General features: G+C 37.4%; 1 protein-coding gene across 1 annotated transcript in view; it reads left to right on the top strand.

Moving 5' to 3' along the window:
- Positions 1–21,835, top strand: part of ABCD3 (ATP binding cassette subfamily D member 3) — an 85,404-nt gene extending 63,569 nt beyond the window's left edge. Inside the window, exons 17-23 of the mRNA XM_082832411.1 lie at positions 6,039–6,116; positions 6,222–6,287; positions 6,389–6,478; positions 6,958–7,077; positions 13,630–13,734; positions 16,681–16,737; positions 18,861–21,835. Of these exons, the coding sequence (XP_082688537.1) occupies positions 6,039–6,116; positions 6,222–6,287; positions 6,389–6,478; positions 6,958–7,077; positions 13,630–13,734; positions 16,681–16,737; positions 18,861–18,938 (594 nt within the window). The 3' untranslated portion in view covers positions 18,939–21,835. The remainder of the gene's footprint in view (positions 1–6,038; positions 6,117–6,221; positions 6,288–6,388; positions 6,479–6,957; positions 7,078–13,629; positions 13,735–16,680; positions 16,738–18,860) is intronic.
- The last annotated feature ends 1,514 nt before the right edge of the window (positions 21,836–23,349 follow it).

Below are 23,349 nucleotides of genomic sequence, written 5' to 3'. Positions count from 1 at the left end.
TCTGCCCATTTTTTGATTGGGTTGTTTGTTCTTTTTAATACTGAGCTGCATGAGCTGTTTATATAGTTTGGAGATTAATCCTTTGTCCATTGATTCGTTTGCAAATATTTTCTCCCATTCTGAGGGTTGTCTTTTTGTCTTGTTTATAGTTTGCTTTGCTGTGCAAAAGCTTTGAAGTTTCATTAGGTCCCATTTCTTGATTTTTGTTTTTATTTCCATTACTCTAGGAGGTGGATAAAAAAAGATCTTGCTGTGATTTATTTCAAGAGTCTTCTTCCTGTGTTTTCCTCTAACAGTTTTATAGTGTCTGGTCTTAAATTTAGGTCTTTAATCCATTTTGAGTTTATTTTTTGTGTATGGTGTTAGGGAGTGTTCTAATTTCATTCTTTTACATGTAGCTGTCCAGTGTTCCCAGCACCACTTATTGAAGAGGCTGTCTTTTCTCTATTATATATCCTTGCCTCCTTTGTCATAGATTAGTTGACCATAGGTGCATGGGTTTATCTCTGGGCTTTCTGTCCTGTTCCACTGATCTATATTCTGTTTCTGTGCTAATACCATATTGTCTTTATTTTATTTTATTTTTAATTTTTGGCTGTGTTGGGTCTCTGTTGCTGTGCACGGGCTTTCTCTAGTTGCGGTGAGCCAGGGCTACTCTTCGTTACTGTGTGTGGGCTTCTCATTGTCGTGGCTTCTCTTGTTGCAGACACGGGCTCTAGGCACGCAGGTTTCAGTAGTTGTGGCACGTGGGCTCAGGAGTTGTGGCTTGCGGGCTCTAGAGCTCAGGCTCAGTAGTTGTGGCGCATGGGCTTCGTTGCTCCGTGGTGTGTGAGCTCTTCCTGGGCCAGACTCGAACCCGTGTCCCTTACATTGGCAGGCAGATTCTTAACCACTGTGCCACCAGGGAAGCCCCTACCATATTGTCTTGATTACTTTAGCTTTGTGATATAGTCTGAAGTCAGGGAGTGTGATTCCTCCAGCTCCGTTTTTTTCCCTCAAGCTAGCTTTGGCTATTCGGGGTCTTTTGTGTCTCCATACAAATTTTAAGATTTTTTTGTTCTAGTTCTGTAAAAAATGCCATTGATAATTTGGTAGGGATTGCACTGAATCTGTGATTGCTTTGGGTAGTATAGTCATTTTCACAGTACTGATTCTTCCAATCCAGGAACATGGTATATCTCTCCATCTGTTTGTGTCATCTTTGATTTCTTTCATCAGTGTCTTATAGTTTTCTGAGTACAGGTCTTTTACCTCCTTAGGTAGGTTTATTCCTCGGTATTTTATTCTTTTCATTGCAATGGTAAATGAGATTGTTTCCATAATTTCTCTTTCTGATCTTTCATTGTTAGTGTATAGGAATGCGAGAGATTCCTGTGCATTAATTTTGTATCCTGCAACTTTACCAAATTCATTGATTAGCTGTAGTAGTTGTCTGGTGGCATCTTTAGGATTCTCCATGTATAGTATCATGTCATTCTGTAAACAGTGACAGTTTTACTTCTTCTTTTCCAATTTGATTCCTTTTATTTCTTTTTCTTTTCTGATTGCTGTGGCTAGGACTTCCAAAACTATGTTGAATAAAAGTGGTGAGAGTGGACATCCTTGTTTTGTTCCTGATCTTAGAGGAAATGCTTTCAGTTTTTCACCATTGAGAATGATGTTTGCTGTGGGTTTGTCATAGATGGCCTTTATTATGTTGAGGTAGTTTCCCTCTTTGCCCACTTTCTGGAGAGTTTTTATCATAAATGGGTGTTGAATTTTGTCAAAAGCTTTTACTGCATCTATTGAGATGATCATATGGTTTTTTTCTTCAATTTGTTAATATGGTGTATTGCATTGATTTGCATATATTGAAGAATCCTTGCATCCCTGGGATAAATCCCACTGGATCATGGTGTATGATCCTTTTAATGTGTTGTTGGATCCTGTTTGTTAGTATTTTGTTGAGGATTTTTGCATCTATGTTCATCAGTCTGTAATTTTCTTTTTTTGTAGTATCTTTGTCTGGTTTGGGTATCAGGGTGACGGTGGCCTTGTAGAATGAGTTTGGGAGTGTTCTCCCTCTGCTATATTTTGGAAGAGTTTGAGAAGGATAGGTGTTAGGTCTCCTCTAAATGTTTGATAGAATTCACCTGTGAAGCCATTTGGTCCTGGATTTTTGTTTGTTGGAAGATTTTTAATCACAGTTTCAATTTCATTACGTGTGATTGGTCTGTTTATATTTTCTCTTTCTTCCTGGTTCAGTCTCGGAAGATTATGCTTTTTTAAGAATTTGTCCATTTCTTCCAGGTTGTCCATTTTATTGGCATAGAGTTGCTTATAGTAGTCTCTTACGATGCTTTGTATTTCTGTGGTGTCCATTGTAACTTCTTTTTCATTTCTAATTTTATTGATTTGAGTCCTCTCCTTCTTTTTCTTGATGAGTCTGGCTAAAGGTTTATCAATCCTGTTTATCTTCTCAGAGAACTAGCTTTTAGTTTTATTGATCTTTGCTATTGTTTCTTTGTTTCCATTGCATTTATTTCTGCTCTGATCTTTATGGTTTCTTTCCTTCTACTAACTTTGGGTTTTGTTTGTTCTTCTTTCTCTAGTTCCTTTAGGTGTAAGCTTAGATTGCTTATTTGAGATTTTTCTTGTTTCTTGAGGTAGGATTGTGTTGCTCTAAACTTCCCTCTTAGAACTGCTTTTGCTGCATCCCATAGCTTTTGGGTCATTGTGTTTTCCTTGTCATTCGTCTCTAGGTATGTTTTGATTTCCTCTATGATTTCTTCAGTGATCTCTTGGTTATTTATTAATGTATTGTTTAGCCTCCATGTGTTTGTGTTTTTTACGTTTTTTTCCCGGTAATTGATTTCTAATCTCATAGTGTTGTGGTTGAAAAAGATGCTTGCTATGATTTCAGTGTTCTTAACTTACCGAGGTTTGATTTGTGACCCAAGGTCTGATCTACCCTGGAGAATGTTCCATATGCACTTGAAAGTGTAATCTGCTGTTTTTGGATGGAATGTCCTATAAATATCAATTAAATCTGTCTGGTCTGTTGTGTCATTTAAGTTTGTGCTTCCTTATTAGTTTTCTGTCTGGATTATCGGTCCATTGGTATAAGTGAGGTGTTAAAGTCCCCCTCTATTGTTGTGTTACCGTTGATTTCCTCTTTTATAGCTGTTAGCACTTGCCTTATGTATTGAGGTGCTCCTGTGTTGCTGCATAAATATTTATAATTGTTATATCTTCTTCTTGGATTGATCCCTTGATCATTATGTAGTGTCCTTCCTTGTCTCTTACAACATTCTTTATTTTAAAGTCTATTTTATCTGGTATGAGTGTTGCTACTCCAGCTTTCTTTTGATTTCCATTTGCATGGAATATCTTTTTCCATCTCCTCACTTTCAGTCTGTATGTGTCCCTAGGTCTGAAGTGGGTCTCTTGTAGACAGCATATTTATGGGTCTTGTTTTTGTATCCATTCAGCAATCCTGTGTCTTTTGGTTGGAGCATTTAATCCATTCACATTTAAGGTAATTATCAATATGTATGTTCCTATTACCATTTTCTGAATTGTTTTGGGTTTGGTTTTGTATGTCCTTTTTTTCTCTTATGTTTCCCACCTAGAGAAGTTCCTTTAGCATCTGTTGTCGAGCTGGTTTGGTGGTGCTGAATTCTCTTAGCTTTTACTTGTCTGTAAAGCTTTTGATTTCTCCACTGAATCTGAATGAAGTCCTTGCCAGGGAAGTAATCTTAGTTGTACTTTAGATATATTGTGCCACTCCCTTCTGGCTTGTAGAGTTTCTGCTGAGAAATCAGCTGTTAATCTTACAGGAGTTCTCTTGTATTTTTCATTTTTCCCTTGTTGCTTTTAATAATTTTTCTTTGTCTTTAATTTTTGCCAGTTTGATTATTATATGTCTCGGCGTGTTTCTCCTTGGATTTATCCTGTGTGGGACTCTCTGCACTTCCTGGACTTGGGTGGCTATTTTCTTTCCCATGTTAAGGAAAGTTTTAGACTCTAATCTCTTCAGATATTTTCTCGGGTCCTTTCTCTCTCTCTTCTTCTTCTTGGGACCGCTGTAATGTGAATGTTCATGTGTTTAATGTTGTCCCAGAGGTCTCTCAGTCTGTCTTCATTTCTGTTCATTCTGTTTTCTTTATTCTGTTCCACAGCAGTGAACCCCACCATTCTTTCTTCCATATTCTGTTCCACTGCAGTGAATTCTACCATTTCTTCCAGGTCACTTATCTGTTCTTCTGCCTCAGTTACTCTGCTATTGATTCCTTCTAGTGTACTTTTCATTTCAGTTATTGTGTTGTTCATCTCTGTTTGTTTGTTCTTAAATCTTCTGGGTGTTTGTTCTTTAATTGTTCTAGGTCTTTAATTGTTCTAGAAGATACATTTCTTGTATCTTCTCAATCTTTGACTCCTCCATTCTTTTTCTGAGGTCCTGGATCATCTTTGCTATCATTATTCTGAATTATTTTTCTGGAAGATTGCATATCTCCACTTCATTTAGTTGTTTTTCTGGGGTTTTATCTTGTTCCCTCATCTGGTACATAGTACTCTGCCTTTTCATTTAGTCTATCTTTGTGTGAATATGGTTTTTGTTCCACAGGCTGCAGGACTGTAGTTCTTGTTTCTGCTGTCTGCCCTCTGGTGGATGAGGCTATCTGAGAGTCTTGTGTAAGCTTCCTGTTGGGAGGGACTAGTGGTAGGTAGAGCTGGGTGTTGCTCTGATGGGCAGAACTCAGTAAAACTTTAATCCACTTGTCTGCTGATGTGTGGGGCTGAGTTCCCTCCCTGTTGGTTGTTTGGCCTGAGGTGACCCAACACTGGAACCTAGCGGCTCTTTGGTGTGGCTAATGGTGCTCTCTGGGAGGGCTCATGCCAAGGATTACTTCCCAGAACTTCTCCTGCCAGTGTCCTTGTCCCCAGGGTGAGCCACAGCCACCCCCCCGCCTCTGCAGGAGACCCTCCTGCACTAGCAGGTAGGTCTGGTTCAGTCTCCTGTGGGGTCACTGCTCCTTCCCCCTGGGTCCTGATGTGCACACTACTTTGTGTGTGCCCTCCAAGAGTGGAGTCTCTGTTTCCCCCAGTCCTGTTGAAGTCCTGCAGTCAAATCCTGCTAGCCTTCAAAGGCTGATTCTCTGGGAATTCTTCCTCCCGTTGCCAGACCCCTAGGTTGGGAAGCCTGACGTGGGGCTCAGAACCGTCACTCCAGAGGGTGGACTTCTGTGGTATAATTGTTCTCTAGTTTGTGTTCTCCCAGTGGTTATGGGATTTGATTTTATTGTGATTGTTCCCCTCCTACCGTCACATTGCGGCTCCACCTTTGTCTTTGGATGTGGGATATCTTTTTTGATGAGTTCCAGTGTTTTTCTGTTGATAAGATTGTTCAGCAGTTAGTTGTGATTCTGGTGCTCTTGCAAGAGGGAGGGCATGTCCTTCTATTCCACCATCTTGATCCCTTCCATGAAATTCATTTTGTTTACATCTGTATTTTATACAAGTCTTTATTTATACCTTTCCTGAGCTGTTTTATTATGGTATATTTCTTGTAAGCAATATATAACTAGATTTTTTAAAGTACATTTTAAAAACCTCAAAAGCAAAGCAAAATAAAACATAATTCTTTACTGACCTCCCCAACTAGGCAGGATGAGTCTATTCAGCACCCGACGTATTGTTAAATAAGAACAAGTTGTAGAGCAGTATATATAGTACAATTCTATTTTTAAAACAAGACTGTGTTTACATACATAATTACTGTTTTCAAGAATTCAAGCTTTAGATATTTGTATTCTGATTGAGATTAAGTTGGTATCAATCAATAGTGATATTTAAGTGGGAAAAAAAGTGACTGAGTAAAAATTGAAAGTAAACAAAAATAAAAGGTCTCTTCATCCATACCCTCCACTGCTTCAACCTAATATCACATTTATAGACATATAGAAAGCTTATCATTAGCGGAGAACTATTTGACTCTATGGAAATGTTCATTGAGTGTATATTCTATTTAATCAATTCATAGACTCATTTCCTTTCAGGTTCGATCTGGGGCAAACGTTCTAATTTGTGGTCCAAATGGCTGTGGAAAGAGTTCACTTTTCCGTGTTCTTGGTGAAGTAAGTAAAAATTGGCCTCAAGGTTTTGTAGTCTTATTTTGCCATATAATCTACCACACTGTGAAATTTACAGCTCTTCTTCCCCCTCCTCCTTTGCTTTTATAGTTATGGCCTCTTTTTGGAGGACGTCTAACTAAACCCGAGAGGGGAAAGTTATTTTATGTTCCCCAGGTAAGACCTTGTTTGAGTTATTTTATAATCTTTGATTTCAAGATCTTTTAACTTATTTTTTTAAAAATCACTTCTAATGATTTTTGCTCTGTTACTATCAGAGACCTTATATGACCCTTGGAACACTTCGAGACCAAGTGATATATCCAGATGGAAGAGAAGATCAGAGAAAGAAGGGGATTTCTGACCTCGTAAGGAAATGTTTATTTCCTAGACTTACTGAAAACACCACTTCAGAGTCTTTATCTTAATCAGTTAAGTATTTTAGATTTCAAGTAGTTTATCCTAACCTTTTGTAAAGGCTTCTACAGCCTGATCATTAATTATAACTTTCCAGGTTGAGGCAAGACGTTAACCATTTTGCTTAAATATGACTTGTTGAATGTTTAACCTTGTCTTTACACTATTGTTTGTTTTCTCATTGCCCTTGTCCTTTAATTATGTACAATAGTATTATTTTCTTTATGCCTCTAGATATATTTTGTCAAAATTAGTATAAATAGGAAGTAAAGAGTTTGTTTACCTTTGTGCCACATTCTTTTGTGAAATGTGCCTTTTTTTAGTGATATTGACAGTAGTATTATAGTCCTTCTAGTTTAAAAAATAAAGCAAGATAGAGAATATTGGTTTATATTAAGCATGATTTCATCTTTAATCATTTTGCTGAAAGGTACTGAAGGAATACTTAGACAATGTCCAGCTGGGTCATATCCTTGAACGTGAAGGAGGCTGGGACAGTGTTCAGGATTGGATGGATGTACTCAGTGGTGGAGAAAAGCAAAGAATGGCAGTAAGTGTGCTCTGAAAACACTGCACAGCAATGCAGCTGGTTGCATAAAGTCACTCTTAGAATCCAGCATTTTGATAATCAAGGCATACAGTTTTGTTCTAATCTTTTTATTTAGCAATTATTATAGTGTGGTTTAGTTTATATGATAATAGAAGTATAGCTTGCATGTAAATTTGGAATTCTGAAAAATTCAAAAATATTCCTATGAAAGGAAAAGATGCAGATCCAATTATATACCGTTAATCCGTTTTTCCAAAAGTTTGGGGAACTTTGTAGCACATAGGTCCTGGTTGGGTTATGAGATCACTTTCAGTATTTTTTCCCTATAGACACCTCTCTGTCTTAGCCTGTTCTCTCTAAAGTAGCTGAAGGTATTAGAGATGTTAATTTTATTATCATTTTATTCTTTATTCTGTTCTTGTCCTTTCCCTCTATCCTTATATTTATCCTTGTTTCAGGGCTCAGTATCTACTACCTAAAGTTATTTAGAATTTTAAAATTTTCCTAATATAAAGAAACATTTCAAAGCAATTATTTTATGATCAACTAAAGTTATCTCAATCAAACATAACTACAAAATGTGACACATTAAGAGTGATTCTTTGAGTGCTCTGTAAAGAGGGATAACTTTTATTTTTTTATTTTATTTTTTGTAATTAATTAATTTTTGGCTGCATTGGGTCTTCATTGGTGCACGTGGGCTTTCTCTAGTTGCGGCGAGCAGGGGCTGCTCTTTGTTGTGGTGCGCAGGCTTCTCGTTGAATTGGCTTCTCTCATTGTGGAGCACGGGCTCTAGGCGCGTGGGCTTCAGTAGTTGTGGTGCACGGGCTTAATTGCTCCACAGCATGTGGGAATCTTCCCAGACCAGGGATTGAACCCGTGTCCCCTGCATTGGCAGGCGGATTCTTAACCACTGCGCCGCCAGGGAAGTCGCAAGGGGGATAACTTTTAGGGAGTCATTTTCTAACTAGACATACCATAATTTGAGCAGATCCAGAGGAATTTTTTGGTGAGGGAGTGTTATAACCTTGTGGAAATTAGAGAAAACTGTAGCCAAGGAAAGATAGCCGCAGAATGGACTTATTTCAGAATTGCTTACTGTTTATCTTCAGGTTATATTCTACCTTTTGCTTACCTCCTATTCCATGATTGTTTTGCATGTTGTTTTTCTCCAGGTCATACCCATTCTATATGAACTTAATATCAACTTAATATTGTGATTTGTCTGGCTAGTGAGATTAATCTAGAGTGATGAATGAATCATAAACGAAAGAGGAGATATCAGCCATACTCAAAGTGGAAATTGGGCTGAAGGCATGAAAATTTAAAGTGATTGAGCATTTCTGGAATCAGTTTAGAAGATGCCTATAGAAATAACTGCAATTCAAGAAAACTAATTTACATTCCTATACTATGACTTCAAAGAAAATGGAAGGATAAGGCAAGATTCACAAGTGGACACAACGGAGACTCAGAAAGAAAAATAAATCTGCTTAAACTAAGGAATTCTATATGTTTGGTATAAATGTTACACAGAGGGTAGTTTTTATTAGAAGATACAAAATTTAAGGGTATGCCTAGAGGTGTGAGAGGTTATTTTGGAAGAATAGGGAGTGGGGGAAGGAACCCTGTAAAGCTAGATGAACCATGATAGAGCTGGGAAATGGGGAGAGCTCACCTGTAACACGGTTGCATGGCCAAGCCCTTGACAGGATGTGTTCTGTATAGGCCAATATTTGGAGAATTGAATGTGAAGTTTAAAAGAGAGCATATTGTTTTGCTACTTTAGAAGGGTTGGAGGAAGATAGAAAAGGCTAATGCAATAAATATTAACATGGCTGAAGTTGGGTGGAGAATGTATGTGTATTCATTTTATTGTTCTTTCATTTTTTTGGTAGGATTAAAATTTTCAAAGTAAAAAGTTGATGGGAAGAGAAGACGTAATTTTTATAAATTATAAAAACCTATAATTTATAAATTATAAAAATTATAGTTTTTAGGAAGAACAGACTTAAGAGGTTTAACCAAAACAGTGGATCTATGAGTGAAGGTTGGTATAAAACAGATGAACCAAAGGAAGTCTTAGGTAAGGAGAATCAGGATTTGAATTTGAGGGGATGGAATAAAACTACTGAATAAAGGGAGATCTGGTGAACACATTTCTAAAAGTCCCTTGAAAAATACCAACATAAATATAGGGGGAAATATTCCATTATTTTAACAGCAAAAAAATTAATTATGGTATGCTTGCCACAGAGTTTAGGATTAGCTAAGAATCTATTCTGTGCAAGGCACTTAGCTAGGTGCCTGCCTTTATAATCTAGTTAGGAGAGCCAGATATGCTCCTTTAATTGTGATACCAGGCAGGCAGTCTTCAGTGATAGTTACGAAGAAAATGCACTAGAATATTGATGAGGGAAAGATTGGTTTGGGATGGCAGGTCCCATTTAATTCTCTCAAGAGCCCCTGTGAAGTAAGGTACAGATGAGGGAAAGACTTGGAGAACTTAGCAGCTTACTGATACCAAACAGCTGCTGCATGGCAGAACTGAGATCCACGTGCAGGTGAGTCTGACCCCAGAACTCTTGCTCTTAACCAGTACATTACAGTATATGGCCTTCAATATGCAGGTGAACTGTCTGACCAGTTCTCTTCTCTCACTGTGCCTTGAAGTCTCAAGTGACATGTCTTTTTGCCCCATTGTACGCATTTGTGTCCAGCCATCAGCTAGTCCAACCCTGGTCCAAACATCAGCCAGGGTTGCTCCACCAAATATCATAAATTGGGCTGTCTTATTTCTCTGACCCATAGTTTTCTTTTCTACTCTTCTGTTCTTGCTCTTCCTCTTCAGTGATGGTTTCTTTATATTGAATTATGAAAAAGTATATATGATAGAAAAGTTGGAATGTTTATAAAAGTGTAAAGAAAGGCCCAAACCACCTTACCAGACATACCACTGTCATAAGGTTTTTAGTGTTTTTTTAAATTCATTTTTGTAATTAATTCTTTTTCTTTTACCTAATTGGCAGCTGTCCCCGTTCTTCAGACTCACTGAGGTCTCTCTAATATTGACCCATTCCTTCTCTATAATTGATCAGTTCCCTTCTGACTACCTTCTTTCCTGTCCAGCACAGACTTAACAATCCAGGGCCTAGAACATAGGAGGTACACAGGAGATATTTCTTAAAGGAATGAACAAATGATCCCTTCCCCTTAACTTCCTTTCCCACTTTCTGTTTTCTCATATTATTTAAACACCAATCCAAGAGCATTTGTTTGCCTTGGCATCTCTGTACATTGGCTTCTGAGCACCGCTGGAAAAAAATCAGAGAATAAGATGGATTGGTGGCACTGCACTTCCATGGTTTCCAGTCTTACAGGGATTCACAGCATGGCTTGGCAATCCTATTACTGATTTTTGTCCCTCTGTCTCATTTTTCATGATAATCATTTGAAAACTACCAGTCTCAGGCTTTCTACCCCATTACTTTCTCCACCACTCTCAGCAGAATAACTCCTCCTACTTCTTTTTTTTTTTGGTGGTACGCGGGCCTCTCACTGTTGCGGCCTCTCCCGTTGTGGAGCACAGGCTCCAGACGCGCAGGCTTAGCGGCCACGCCTCACGGGCCTAGCCGCTCCACGGCATGTGGGATCTTCCCGGACCGGGGCACGAACCCGTCTCCCCTGCATTGGCAGGTGGACTCTCAACCACTGTGCCACCAGGGAAGCCCCCTCCTTAAAGAAAAAAGAGATGCTGTTATTTCAGTTACATGACTGCTAATTTTTATTGAGTGCTAAACAGGCGATAGGCAGTATGCCAAGCACTTTACACAGGTTATCTCATTTCATTCTCGCCATAGTCCTGTGAGATGAGAGCTGTGAGTGTCCCATTTCACAGAGGAAATAGAATGTAGAACAGTTAAGTGGCTTGCCAGGCAAAGATATCTAGGAAATGTTAAAGCTGGTGGGGGGTGGGAGTGGCCTGTCATGCTTAGTCAGCAGTATGACTGCAGAGTTCATATACTCCCAAATCTCCTTGTATTGAGAAACCGAGTAGCTGACTGCATAGTGGGAGAGAGAAAGACACATGATGAGAAAATTTCCATATAATGTGCTAAGTGTGGTGACGAAGGTATGCAAAGCATTGCATGGGAACACAGAGGAGGGGCATTTGTGGAATGCCTTCAAATAATCACTCCTCTTAATAACTTTGCACTGGGCTGTCCTGACCTCCCTGCTCCCACTGTTAGTGGAGGATATGTCATCCTTCCTCTTGAGAAAGGCTAAATGTCTCCATCTATGTTTTTGGACCCTCCCTCCTCCAACTTTATCACATCCCTCTCCTTCAGTTATGCACCCCCTCCGACACCCCCCCCCCCATATTTAATCTCTTCTAGTCCTCTTATAGAAAGATATTTTCAGGTCTCTGTGATCTAAAAAGCAAACTCTGCCTTAACCAAAGGTCCCATGTAGCTTATACCTTTCATTCTCTGCACAGCTGACCTTCTTGATGGTCTGTCCTTGCTGCTTCCCCTTCCTCACACCTCTCATAAATAACATATAAACCCCAAGAAAGCTGTTTTTATGTTTTAGTCATTCATTTATCAAATATTTGAATGTTTCCTATACTATACAGGTGTTGGGTGTACAGTAGTGATTAAAACGGAGTCTCGGCTTTTGTGAATATTATAGCCTAAGGGGTAGACAAAGAAACAGACAACATACAATTCACAGTATGTGAAGAGCTGCAGAGATGTTACAGAAGGGACCTACTTGGATTGGGGAAAGGGATCAGGGTAGGTTTGTCTGAGAAGGTGACATTAAGCAGAAATTTGAAAGATGCAAGGAGCAGAGTAAGGCGTTTGAGACACAAGGAAAGTGACGTGCTAAGCCTGTAAGACCTGTGACACATTGTGTCCTGGTAGTTGAGAGGAGAGGGTGGCTGGAATGTTGAAGTTAGAGAGTGAGTAGTAATAAGGTTGTGCGGGGCCTTGTAGACCATGGTAAAGAGTTTGAATTTTATTCTAAGTGAAATAGGAAGTTATTGAAGGGTTTTAAGCAGAAGAATGAAATTCTCTGTTACGTTTCTGGAAGATCCTCTCTGATTACATGGAGAATGGGTTAAAGAGGTGCAAAAGAGGAAGCAGGAGGCTCTTTGTGGTCGTCCAGGCAGGAGAGGATTATGCTCTGGGCTAAGGACATGATTGTGAGCTGGGGGAAAGTGAATAGGGTCCACAGGACTGACTTGAATGGACTAAAAATGGGGGGGAGGGGAAGGGAGGAGGAGAAGGGAAAGATCAAGGAGGACTCACAGCTTTCTAGCTTGAGCAGCTTGTTTGATAGCTTCATTTCTGAAATGTTCAAGATGGGGTGGGGGAAATGGATGAATGGATTTAAGGGAAAAATCTAGAAAATCCGTTGAGTTTTAGATTTTTAAAGTCTGCGAGTCCTTTTTAAAGTCTGCGAGTCCTGTAAGATATCCAAATAGAAAGATCAAATAGGAATTTTTATGTATTAGTTTGGAAATCAGAAGAGAAGTATGGGTGAGGGAGATATATCGAGAGTTTACAAATGTAAATAATATTTGAAATCATGAGATTTGATGAGATCACTCAGAAACAACATAGGAAAAAGCGGAGAGGACCTAGGAATTAACCCTCAGGGACCCCAACATTTAATGGTCAAGTGAAAGAGAAAATGCTGGAAAAGAAACTGAGAAAACAGCATAAGAAATGGAAAGAAACTTAAAAACATGATTTCACTTTCTCAAGAAGGAGGGACTGGTCACCTGCGTTGAATGTTGCAGAGAAGATAAATTGGGCAAGGATAGAAAGTGTCCATGGTCATGCAACATGGAGATCACTGTTAGGAGCAGATGACAATTTGGAGTATCTGTTAGACAAAGGATCAGAATAAATAATTCCCAGAAAATAAGATACATATGGAAAATAAACAGCAAAATGTTCAGCATTACTGCTAATCAAAGAGATGTAAGCTATAATAACCTTGATGTTAATTTTCACTTATAAAATTAGCACAGCCTTTTAAAAATGAGCATGCCCAATACTGACCACAGGGATATATACAACAGGTGCACTCAAACATTGTTGGTGGGAATATTAATTGGCAACATAATATTGACATTACTTTAGCAACAAAATGTTTAAAAATAGTCAGTTTTTGCATGAGTCATCTATAGTCTGAATTCTAAGATTTCATCAAAAAGTGTACCCTCTGACCTTTTTTAGAGAGCTTTCTTTAATACTAGTTTAAAACTCAACTTCATCTCCCATCAGTCTTAAAAGTTTTTGCTTTACTCTTAACAATATTTCCCACGTGTTACATTTTTCCCTTTGTTCGGGACGATAATAAAAACAATCAGGTTTCTTTATATTGTTTTTGCTTCTGAGAAGTAGATTTTTTGAGTTAGAATAATTTTCATCTTTGCTTTAGAAGACTGTAAATGAGTATTTAATTTAAAGTAAATCTACTTTCGCATACTAATTTTAGCTCTCTAAATGATTGCACAGAATATTTCTTTTTATGCTTCAGATGGCAAGATTATTTTATCATAAGCCCCAGTTTGCCATTTTGGATGAATGCACAAGTGCAGTTAGTGTGGATGTGGAAGACTACATTTACAGTCATTGTCGAAAGGTAAGTGTGATAAATTCTCAGTCCCCCCTTTCAGTTTACTCTGTGTCCAACCAAATATCTACCCAAAGAGAAGATTCCAAGTTATAAAGGGACAAAATTACTATCATAGGATGATATCTTGCTTTAATATTTTAAACTGATAATTAATAGATATGAGTAAAAAAACATTATCAATGAATTCTGAATATAATTCTTTTTAGCCGTGTATTAGATATAAAATAAGTGTTTACATTTATTTTCCTTTTAACTCATTCTCTATACTCAGAGTTAGTAAACTGATATTTTCTTAATTTGTTCCATCAACTTTACCTAAATATCATTTGTTTTTTTATAAAGAAAATTCAAAAAATAAAAATTTTAATTAAAAACATTTGATAGTAATTATTTGGCAACTTTTAATTTATCCATTTTTTTCTCTGGCCTGGCCAGTATTTTACCAAGGCTTCTTTTAGTAGCCTTTTCTGAGGCTGTCTACATTGGTTCCATTCTTTAAGTAATTATCCAGTAATCTCAGTTTTCTTGTTTGTTTCTTTTTTCCTGTGAGGAATTGTCACCATCATCTATACTTGTGTTGGATTTTGAGAACAAGAGCAGTGTATCCTAACTGTTTTTTAGAGTTTCAGTGTAAGCAAATGAAGTACAGGAGTCTTTTAACATTTTGTAACTGCTCTTCGGGAGTTCAAAATAAATATAAAAAGTCACGATGCATATATACAGTATCAATTCCTTCTGCTCAAAGTGTGGTTGGTCATAGCTCAGCAGCGGCAGCATCGCCTCGGAGCTTGTTGGAAATGCAGTCTCAAGCCCTACTACTAAATCAGAGCCTGCATTTTAACAAAACCCCCAGATGATTCAAATGCACATTAAAGTTTGAGAAGAATTGGCATAATGAAGGAGGAATAAATTTGCTATGTTCATCTTTTAGGAAGATTTTATAGCTACTGATTATTTCTTTAATGGTTTTCTGTTCTTAATCAGTTTTAGTCATTTATAATTTTTTATCCATTTGTCCATACATATTTTCAGATTTATAGGCATTAGAGGTGTTTGTGGAATCTCTTACACATAAAACCACGTAGTCTGTACTTGATTAGTGATTTAGAGACACTTTGCTGGTAATTTTGTCCATGCAGTTTCCTCTTATATCTAGCTGTAGGCTGCAAGTCCCCACAAAGGATGCAATTCTCCTATGTATAGATTCCACTTAAAAGAAAAAAATTCTTATGGAGCCCCCAGTTGATAAATTGTATTACTATAATGGCACTTGAATATGGATAAGCATGAAATGAAGTATGAACTTAAACTCATTTACAAAAGCTACAAAACCAATATAAACTTATAAGTTAAGTACAGATAAAACTTTAAAACACAGTTTCAAAACTGCAGCGTTAGAGAGACCTATGATACTGTTTTGCTGAAAGTTAACCACTGGTTTAGGTTTAATCTGAGGTCCAAAAATAATAGGAGGTCCAGATCTTATGTTTTGAATTTTGCTTACGTATTTTGACTTAAGTAATTCTATTATAAGAATGTCTTCATTCAGTTGAGATCTAATCCAGTTATTTTAGAGTTGTAAGAGAGATAATATCTGAAGTGAGCTTTCAAAAATCAGATATGTGTTGCACCATCGAAATATATGTTTTATTAATAACGGACCGTATACTTGTCATGCAGTTCCTAACCTGTTTGAAAACCTTTCCCATGGCAGCCAAACTTATGATACATTAAAAGTTTTAAATGATACCACTTTAAGTCACCACTTGGTGCCAACAGAAGTGTAAACACAAACTTGGGCACTTAAATCTCATGATAGAAGTGATAAGAAGAACATACTCAAAATTCTTTTTAATTATCAAAATGAATATGAAAATTGGAACTCATGGTGGAGATTTCCTGGCTACCCTAGCATGTATCTCAGCCTCGAGAGATCCATTTTGAGAAACACTGATCTAGAGCAAGGTTTCTCAATCTCAGCACTGTTGACATTGTGGGTTGGATGACTCTTAGTTGTGGGAGGCTGTCCTTTGTTTGTAGGATGTTTGGCGGCATTTCTGACCTCTACTCATTAGACTTCTGTAGCACTCTCAGTTGCAACAATCAAAAAGACCTTGCCAAATGTCCCCTATGGGACAAAATCCCCTGCCTCCCCTCCCTGGTTGAGAATCACTGATCCAGAGCAACTAGCTGTATCTCTTAGTGTTGTTTTGAAAATTTGAAGAACAATCTATAAATCCTAATTCACAGTCTGAAATCCAGTAAGCTTGTAAAACCAAAAGATTTTTCATTATTTTGTAGCAAGCTCACTGGGTAGCCAGACCTGGCCTGAGCTAACAGAAGACTTTTAAGCTCTTATTTATCTCACTGAATGTTCATGTCCATATGTGTTGATGCAGAAACATTGATGTGTTTGATTTCTGAATTCTGCCTCAGAACCCTCTGGGGGTGGTAAATACTACTTTCACAAAGTCTGAATTCTAAGACATTCCAAAATAAGGGTTTCCAATAAAAGATTATGACCCTGTATTTGAAAAACAAATTTGCTGTAGGCAGTACTATATTGATTTAATTTTCCTGTTTTTGACTTTTTGCTACTTTTACCACCTTTATACTCTTTTCATATATTTTTCACAATAAAATACAAAATGTGCTAGGATATATATTTCCTGCCCCAAACAAAATAATACACTTAATTAAGCTAGTACCTATTACTTTAGTTTTTTTTTCTTTAAGATTCTGTTGATACTTGTTAGTTTTTATTATGCGGTCAATGGCCTGTACTTTGCATTACCTTAAACATTTGGCATCGGTTACAGTTCTTTCTCTTTGGCATTGATTTTTAACTATAGCTACTGAAGACAGTCATCATAACAGCTTAAATTATATAGACTAGTTTAATTTGTGACTTTGTGTTCTTGATATAAACCTAAATCATTTTCCTTGTATTAGGTTGGCATTACCCTCTTCACTGTGTCACATAGAAAGTCTCTTTGGAAACACCATGAGGTTTGTATTTCTTATTGAATGGTATAGTGAGAGTTTATTTTCATATATGAATTCAGGTGATTATGGTTTTAGATTTCTTGGTGTATATTCCCTTATAAATATATAACTTAAGGGAAAAAGGTGATTCTAATTCATTTTTATAAAACAGGATTTTCATAAATATTATTGTAGTTGTTGATTTTGAAAGCTACAATATATGTAAACAGTCCCTTGTTATATATGATAGATAATAGAGAACCAGTTAGTGGTTCTCCAGTTTTATAAATGACTGTTGTATAATAACTGACTAAAATGTGCATAATCTTATCACAACTATGGCCAAACAAACTTTTTCTTACCATTCTGTATTGACAGAAGGAGAAAGTTTTAAGAAGGATCAGGTAGCAAAAAGTTTAGAGACAGTTTTAGTAGAGATCAGGACTACAAGGAGGAAACTGTATAATGTCAGCTATATTTGTCATCACACTGTAATAAACAGAATTCATTAGGTGGTCACTATAATTTACAAAGATATTACAGTGAGGTTTACATAGGTACAGGTGCTCCAGCAGTGCCATAGTGCCATTCTCAGTGTGGGAGTTCTCTTCAACTCTTAATGTAAAATAATCAAACCCTAAAAATAAACCCAGCTTAGTTCCTCTTCTCTTTTTTCTTTTCTTTTCTTTTCCCTTCCTTTCTTCCTCCCTCCCTCCCTCCCTCCCTCCCTCCCTCCCTCCCTTCCTTCCTTCCTTCCTTCCTTCCTCTCTCCCCCCCCTTCCTTCCTTCCATCCTTTCTTTCTCCCTTCCCTCTTCTCTTCTTTCCTTTTTTTCCTACCTAAATGATACAGAAAGGGTTGAGAAAAATTGGAACATGGTAAGGGTGTTTTGTCCCATAAAATACATACCTGATTGATTATCTTTTTAACCAGATACTGGGCTAAGTGTCATGAGGGATACAGAGTACTGTCCTTACACTCAAGAACCTTATGGTTTAGATGATAGTGTATAAATGGTTAAATGAAGAGCATGGGATTTGAAGTCAGAAAACCTGGGTTCAGGCATCACTGTTTCTGGCATTAATTGCTTCCTTCGTATAATAAAGTATTGATCCTTGCCTAACTGTCTCATAGATTACCGTGAGGATCAAAGAGGTAGCCTGTATGAAAGTTCTTAATAAACCGTAATGAAGTTCTATATAGCTGTTGACTTTTAAAGATACTTTTATTATCTTAATGACATAATTATAATTTGCCCATTTTCATGAATTGAATGAAAAACTAAATAACTAGAAATCAAAGCAGTTTAAAATATACCCAAGCCTTTGTGTTTTCTCAGAAGTTCATAAACATTACAGCCATAGGACAGTGAAAGGACTTGGGTTTCCCCTCTCCTCTTCTCCTGGAGGTGTATAGACAGTTATCAAAATAACCGTCAGGCCATTGATCATGTGAAGGAGGGGTAACACAAAGAACTGCAATGTTAAAAGAGTCCAGAATAGCTTAAAAATAACAATATAGAAAATGGAAAAATAAAAGTCTTTTCTGTAAACAAAAAGCCACTAAATAAAACGGAAGGCTTTGTAACTGCTGTCCTAAGCATCTTCATAGGATGAAATATTTGAGCTCACTCTAGTTCTCATCCTCCTCTGCTAAGTCAAAGAACAAATGAACAAAAAGCCTTAAGTTAGAGGTTCTGAGCTGATCTGGGAAACCAGCTAAAGTAAGTATTTTAGAGGCTGTCCTATACGACAGGCTTGCACTTAGTGCACTTGCACCTCTGTAGATCAGATTGTTGGTTGTGGAGTGCTAGAAGCTTTCTGATTTGTGGGATGCTTACAGATTTGGTTCCTTTAAAATAATAAGGAAAAAAAAATAATAAGGAAGTCTGGTGTTTTAGTTCTCTTAATGGAAAGTACTATATCCACTACAAGCAGTTGTATATTGTGGCTCCTTTTAAAGAGAGCGGACATCTTCTTTTAGTCTTTCCTTGGAAAATGGTATGCATTTCTGAGTATAAACTTTTGAAGATTTTAGTGGCTTAAAATAATTATTTTCAATCATTTTCTCGTATAATAAGATCTACATAAATTCCTGACAAAATGGAGATTCTCAGTTATTGATTTTTTCCCCCCTTCTTTCCCATAGTACTACCTGCATATGGATGGCAGAGGCAATTATGAATTCAAACAGATAACAGAAGATACAGTTGAGTTTGGCTCTTAGAATCCAGAGAACTGTATTGAACCAGCTTCAATGACATAATTACACAATACAATTAGAAATACAAAGTACATTGTAAAATAAAGTTGAGCTTGTTTTTTTAAACAAAACAACAAATTAACTAGATATAAAATAATCACAAATAAGTTGTTGAAACATTTAATATTATATAGGATATTGCTAATTGTGTATATGTTGGTTTAATTATTAATATGTACTAAGAATGTCCTTATTCTTGTGGTTAAAAACCTGCCTAAATTAAATTGGGCTTAAATCAGTGTAACCTGATTCATCCTGGGATGTAAACCATTTGAAGTCAGCTACTTTGACTTTTATGGCTCTATCTTTTCCTTCAATGAAGAACCCTATTTAAAACTAGGGTCATCACTTGTCCTGTTCTAACAAGATAGTCTTGAGTTTCATTTTCTTGTGCCCCATGATAGTGGGAAACAAACAAATCATAGTGTATTATCAAAATGTACATCTTGGCATAATGGCCTTTATTACCCTGTGGCAGATGTCTTTAGCTGCCACAGTTATACTCATTCCTTACTTATGTCTTGGGATACATTTGAATCCAGGAAAGCCATTTGGATTTTCTTTGGCTAAATAATAAATGTGCCACTCGCAATCTTCATTATTGAGTTGTTTTGAGGGTTATTTGTGGTGATGCAACAAAAGTATATGTGCAGTCTTGCTTACAGGGGATGGTTACTGTGTTTCACACCTAATCTCAGTGATGGGAGATGAAAACACAAAGTCCTTACATGTCAAGCTCGAGGTCTTATAAGATTTTTAGAATTTTTAAAGAATTGGATGGATTTGTATATGTTAGGAGCCCATTCATTAGAAGTGTGGTGGTTACATGGCGTTAAACTCCAGATGAGCCATAGGAATGTACTACATGAAGTAAAGCACTGAGTATGCAATGTTATCACTGTCTTTGACTGTGATTTTATGTTTAAAAAATATGTTATAAAATTATGCACATGAATGAATTATGTTTCCTAAGGCACTCGTTTATCTCTGTGACTCTTTAATAACTTTTTTGTATTTGGGTCATTATGTTGAACTATATCCTAAGAGAAATCAATTTCATCTCACCAGACCACCATTAATGACTATGTGTATTATTTGCACAGGGAGAACTGAAATTGAGTATTATCAATAAGCTAGATATGAAATCAGTTTTATCAAACTGGGATTCAGAAAGGGGCTTTTTATATTCTTGTCTCTGCATAACTGGTTTGGGGTTTTTTTTTGCAGAATTAACTATAAGAATCACTGACTACCAAAGTTAAAACTTGATGTACTGATTCCATAATACATAACATTCAATTTTTACCACTTCTCTTTAGCAAACTTGTATACTTACTTATTTTCTGTTCAGATTAAAAAAGAATCAGATATCCTATACAACCTTTGCTTGTTCTTTTTATTCTGGTATATAAATCCTAGGTAGTTCATACAGAGTTATACAGTCTTGACTTGAAAAATACAAAAATAAACATTCAGAAAGCCCTTTTAGCATCCAGTATCTAATTTTTAAAAATTTTTGTCAAATGTGGTTTTAATGGAATGAATTTCTTTTTAGAAAAGCCAGGAAAAAACCTTCAGTGTACTTCACAAATGCTACCAAATAGACAGGAGACCTTAAAAGATAGTATCAGTCCTGGGAAACATTTTATGGCATAGGGGAAGTTTCAGATTTTCAGATTTCTAGGTTATCGTAAGCCTACTAATAGAAGTATTTTCCTAGCTGCCTCCTTATTTCTCTGTAATGAATTCTTTTTTTTTTTTTTTTGCTGTATGCGGGCCTCTCACTGTTGTGGCCTCTCCCGTTGCGGAGCACAGGCTCCGGATGCGCGGGCTCAGCGGCCATGGCTCACGGGCCTAGCCGCTCCGCGGCATGTGGGATCTTCCCAGACCAGGGCACGAACCCGCATCCCATGCATCGGCAGGCAGACTCTCAACCACTGTGCCACCAGGGAAGCCCTGTAATGAATTCTTGGAATCAAAAAAATTTTTTTGTTTTATTTTTTCTTCCATTTTTAATTTAACAAATGTTAAAGTGCCTCACCATATGAGGTATAAAGAAAGATCCCTTTCCTGGAGAATCACAGTATACATTAACTTGTTGGTTCTAGGAAGGCTTGCAGTAAAGGAATCCAGTGTTTCCAGAACGTGATTGACCATGGAACGTCTTTTCCCATATAATTCCTGTTAGTATCGTTCATAGACTGAACTGGGAAATGGCAGTTTAATCTGAAGAATAAACTGAAGATAAGGACTTTCATCCATGAGCAACACACTGCATATCAAGTGTATCATACCAAGCTTCTACTTTTTCTATGAGAAAATAGGGATGCAGACACCTAGGGTTGTATGCTATGCACTAATAGAATAAATGTATCTGGGGTTTGCCTCTATAAGGTAGGCAAAAGTTCTACCCTCTTTGTGTTTTTGACTGGGCCTAAGAATTAAATTGACGTAAGACAGATTAACAGGACAAAAACATACACATTTATTTAATATAAGTTTTATGTGACACGGGAGCCCTCGTAAGGAAATAAAGCCCCAAAGAAGTGGCAAAACCTGAGGCTACAAAGCTGAACAAACAAGCAATTGTGGAAAATAACTATGTGGAGAGGCTAAAAGAAGGTAAGAATTATTTTAATAAGTTTTGTATAGAATTCTCTCAGCCTCAACATCCTGTCCTTGATAACAGTGTTATTCTCCTTCGGGTGTAGTGAGGACATATTCCATATGGGGGTTTTATCGCCTGTTTTAAGGAAGAAAAAGGGGAGAGTCAGAGTGCCCTTCCTGCACCTGCTGTTTAATGTTTAAGTGCCTGTAGCTCAAACTAGTCCTTATGCCAAAGTGGCATATTTGGGGATGACAAATCCTACCACCCTTCACCTCTTCCCCCTCCACCCTTTAATGATTAGCATTTGGCTTAAAACTGTGGTGATATTATAGCATCTATCATTTCCTTATATAATTTTTTAAATTTGGTGTTTAAAACCATAGTTTGCCTAAAAGCAGAGTGAGTTTTCTCCTATCAGATGGGACTTTAGCATTGTTAGTTGTAGGAAGCTGTTTACATTTTTACCTCCATCAGTAATTTTCCTTTTGTGAAGAGTTGAAATGCTCTGACCTATAAACGTATGCATGCCACTTAAAAAAATCTAGCACCAGAAATTCATAAATAACAGTCCCTCCCCACACCCTAAGGGCAATCTCTCTCTCTCTCTCTGTCTCTTTTTTTTTGTTTTAAATTGGAGTATAATCGCTTTACAATGCTGAGGTCGTTTCTGCTGTTCAGTGGGGCAACCATTTTTAACCTGTAACTGTTTTGTGGTGGTTTTATTTATTTATTTATTTTTTGCGGTACGTGGGCCTCTCACTGTTGTGGCCTCTCCCGTTGCTGAGCACAGGCTCCGGACGCGCAAGCTCAGCGGCCATGGCTCACGGGCCCAGCCGCTCCGTGGCATGTGGGATCTTCGCGGACCAGGGCACGAACCCATGTCCCCTGCATCGGCAGGCAGACTCTCAGCCACTGCGCCACCAGGGAAGCCCTGGTGGTTTTATTTTTAAGCAGTGTATTATATAGCTACTTCTTACTTTTTCAGTTCTAGGCATCCCCTGCTGCCCATATTCCAGCCACAGCCAATATATTTATTGCAATATAATACATAAGCAGAAAGGCCCACAAATCTTACGCTCATTGGATTTTTAGAAAGTGTTCATGTGCATTACCACCCCCCAGATCAAGAAATAGGACGTTGTCACGCCTCCGGGCCTCCTTCATGTCTTCTTCCAATCGTTAGCCCATAAAAGCCACTTTATCCTGACTTATAAATTAGGTTGCCTGTTTGTGAACTTCATATGTAATTGGATACCCTTTGTGTACTCCCTTCAGAGTACAGGTACTTTGCATCCTGAGGTAGGTTTATTTTTAGGTATTTTATTCTTTTTAATGCGATGGTAAATGGGAGTGTTTCCTTCATTTCTGTTTCTGATCTTTCATTGTTAATATATAGAAGTGCAACAGATTTCTGTGTATTTGTTTTGTATCGTGCAACTTTATCATAATTCATTGATGAGCTCTAGTAGTTTTCTGGTGGCATCTTTAGGATTCTCTGTATAGTATTATGTCATCTACAAACAGTGACAGTTTTACTTCTTTTTCAGTTTGTATTCCTTTTATTTATTTCTCTTCTCTGATTGTCATGGCTAGGACTTCCAAAACTATGTGGAATAAACGTGTCCTGTTCCTGATCTTGGAGGAAATGCTTTCAGCTTTTTACCATTGAGTATGCTGTTAGCTATGGGTTTGTCATAGATGGCCTTTATTATGTTGAGGTAGGTTCCCTCTATGCCCACTTTCTGGGGAGTTTTTATCATAAGTGGG

This window comes from Leucopleurus acutus (genome assembly GCF_964270905.1).
Source record: "Leucopleurus acutus genome assembly, chromosome: 2".
NCBI classification, from domain to species: Eukaryota; Metazoa; Chordata; class Mammalia; order Artiodactyla; family Delphinidae; genus Leucopleurus; species Leucopleurus acutus.
The sequence above is the reverse complement of the archived record's forward strand: the minus strand, read 5'-3'. Positions and strand labels throughout refer to the sequence as shown.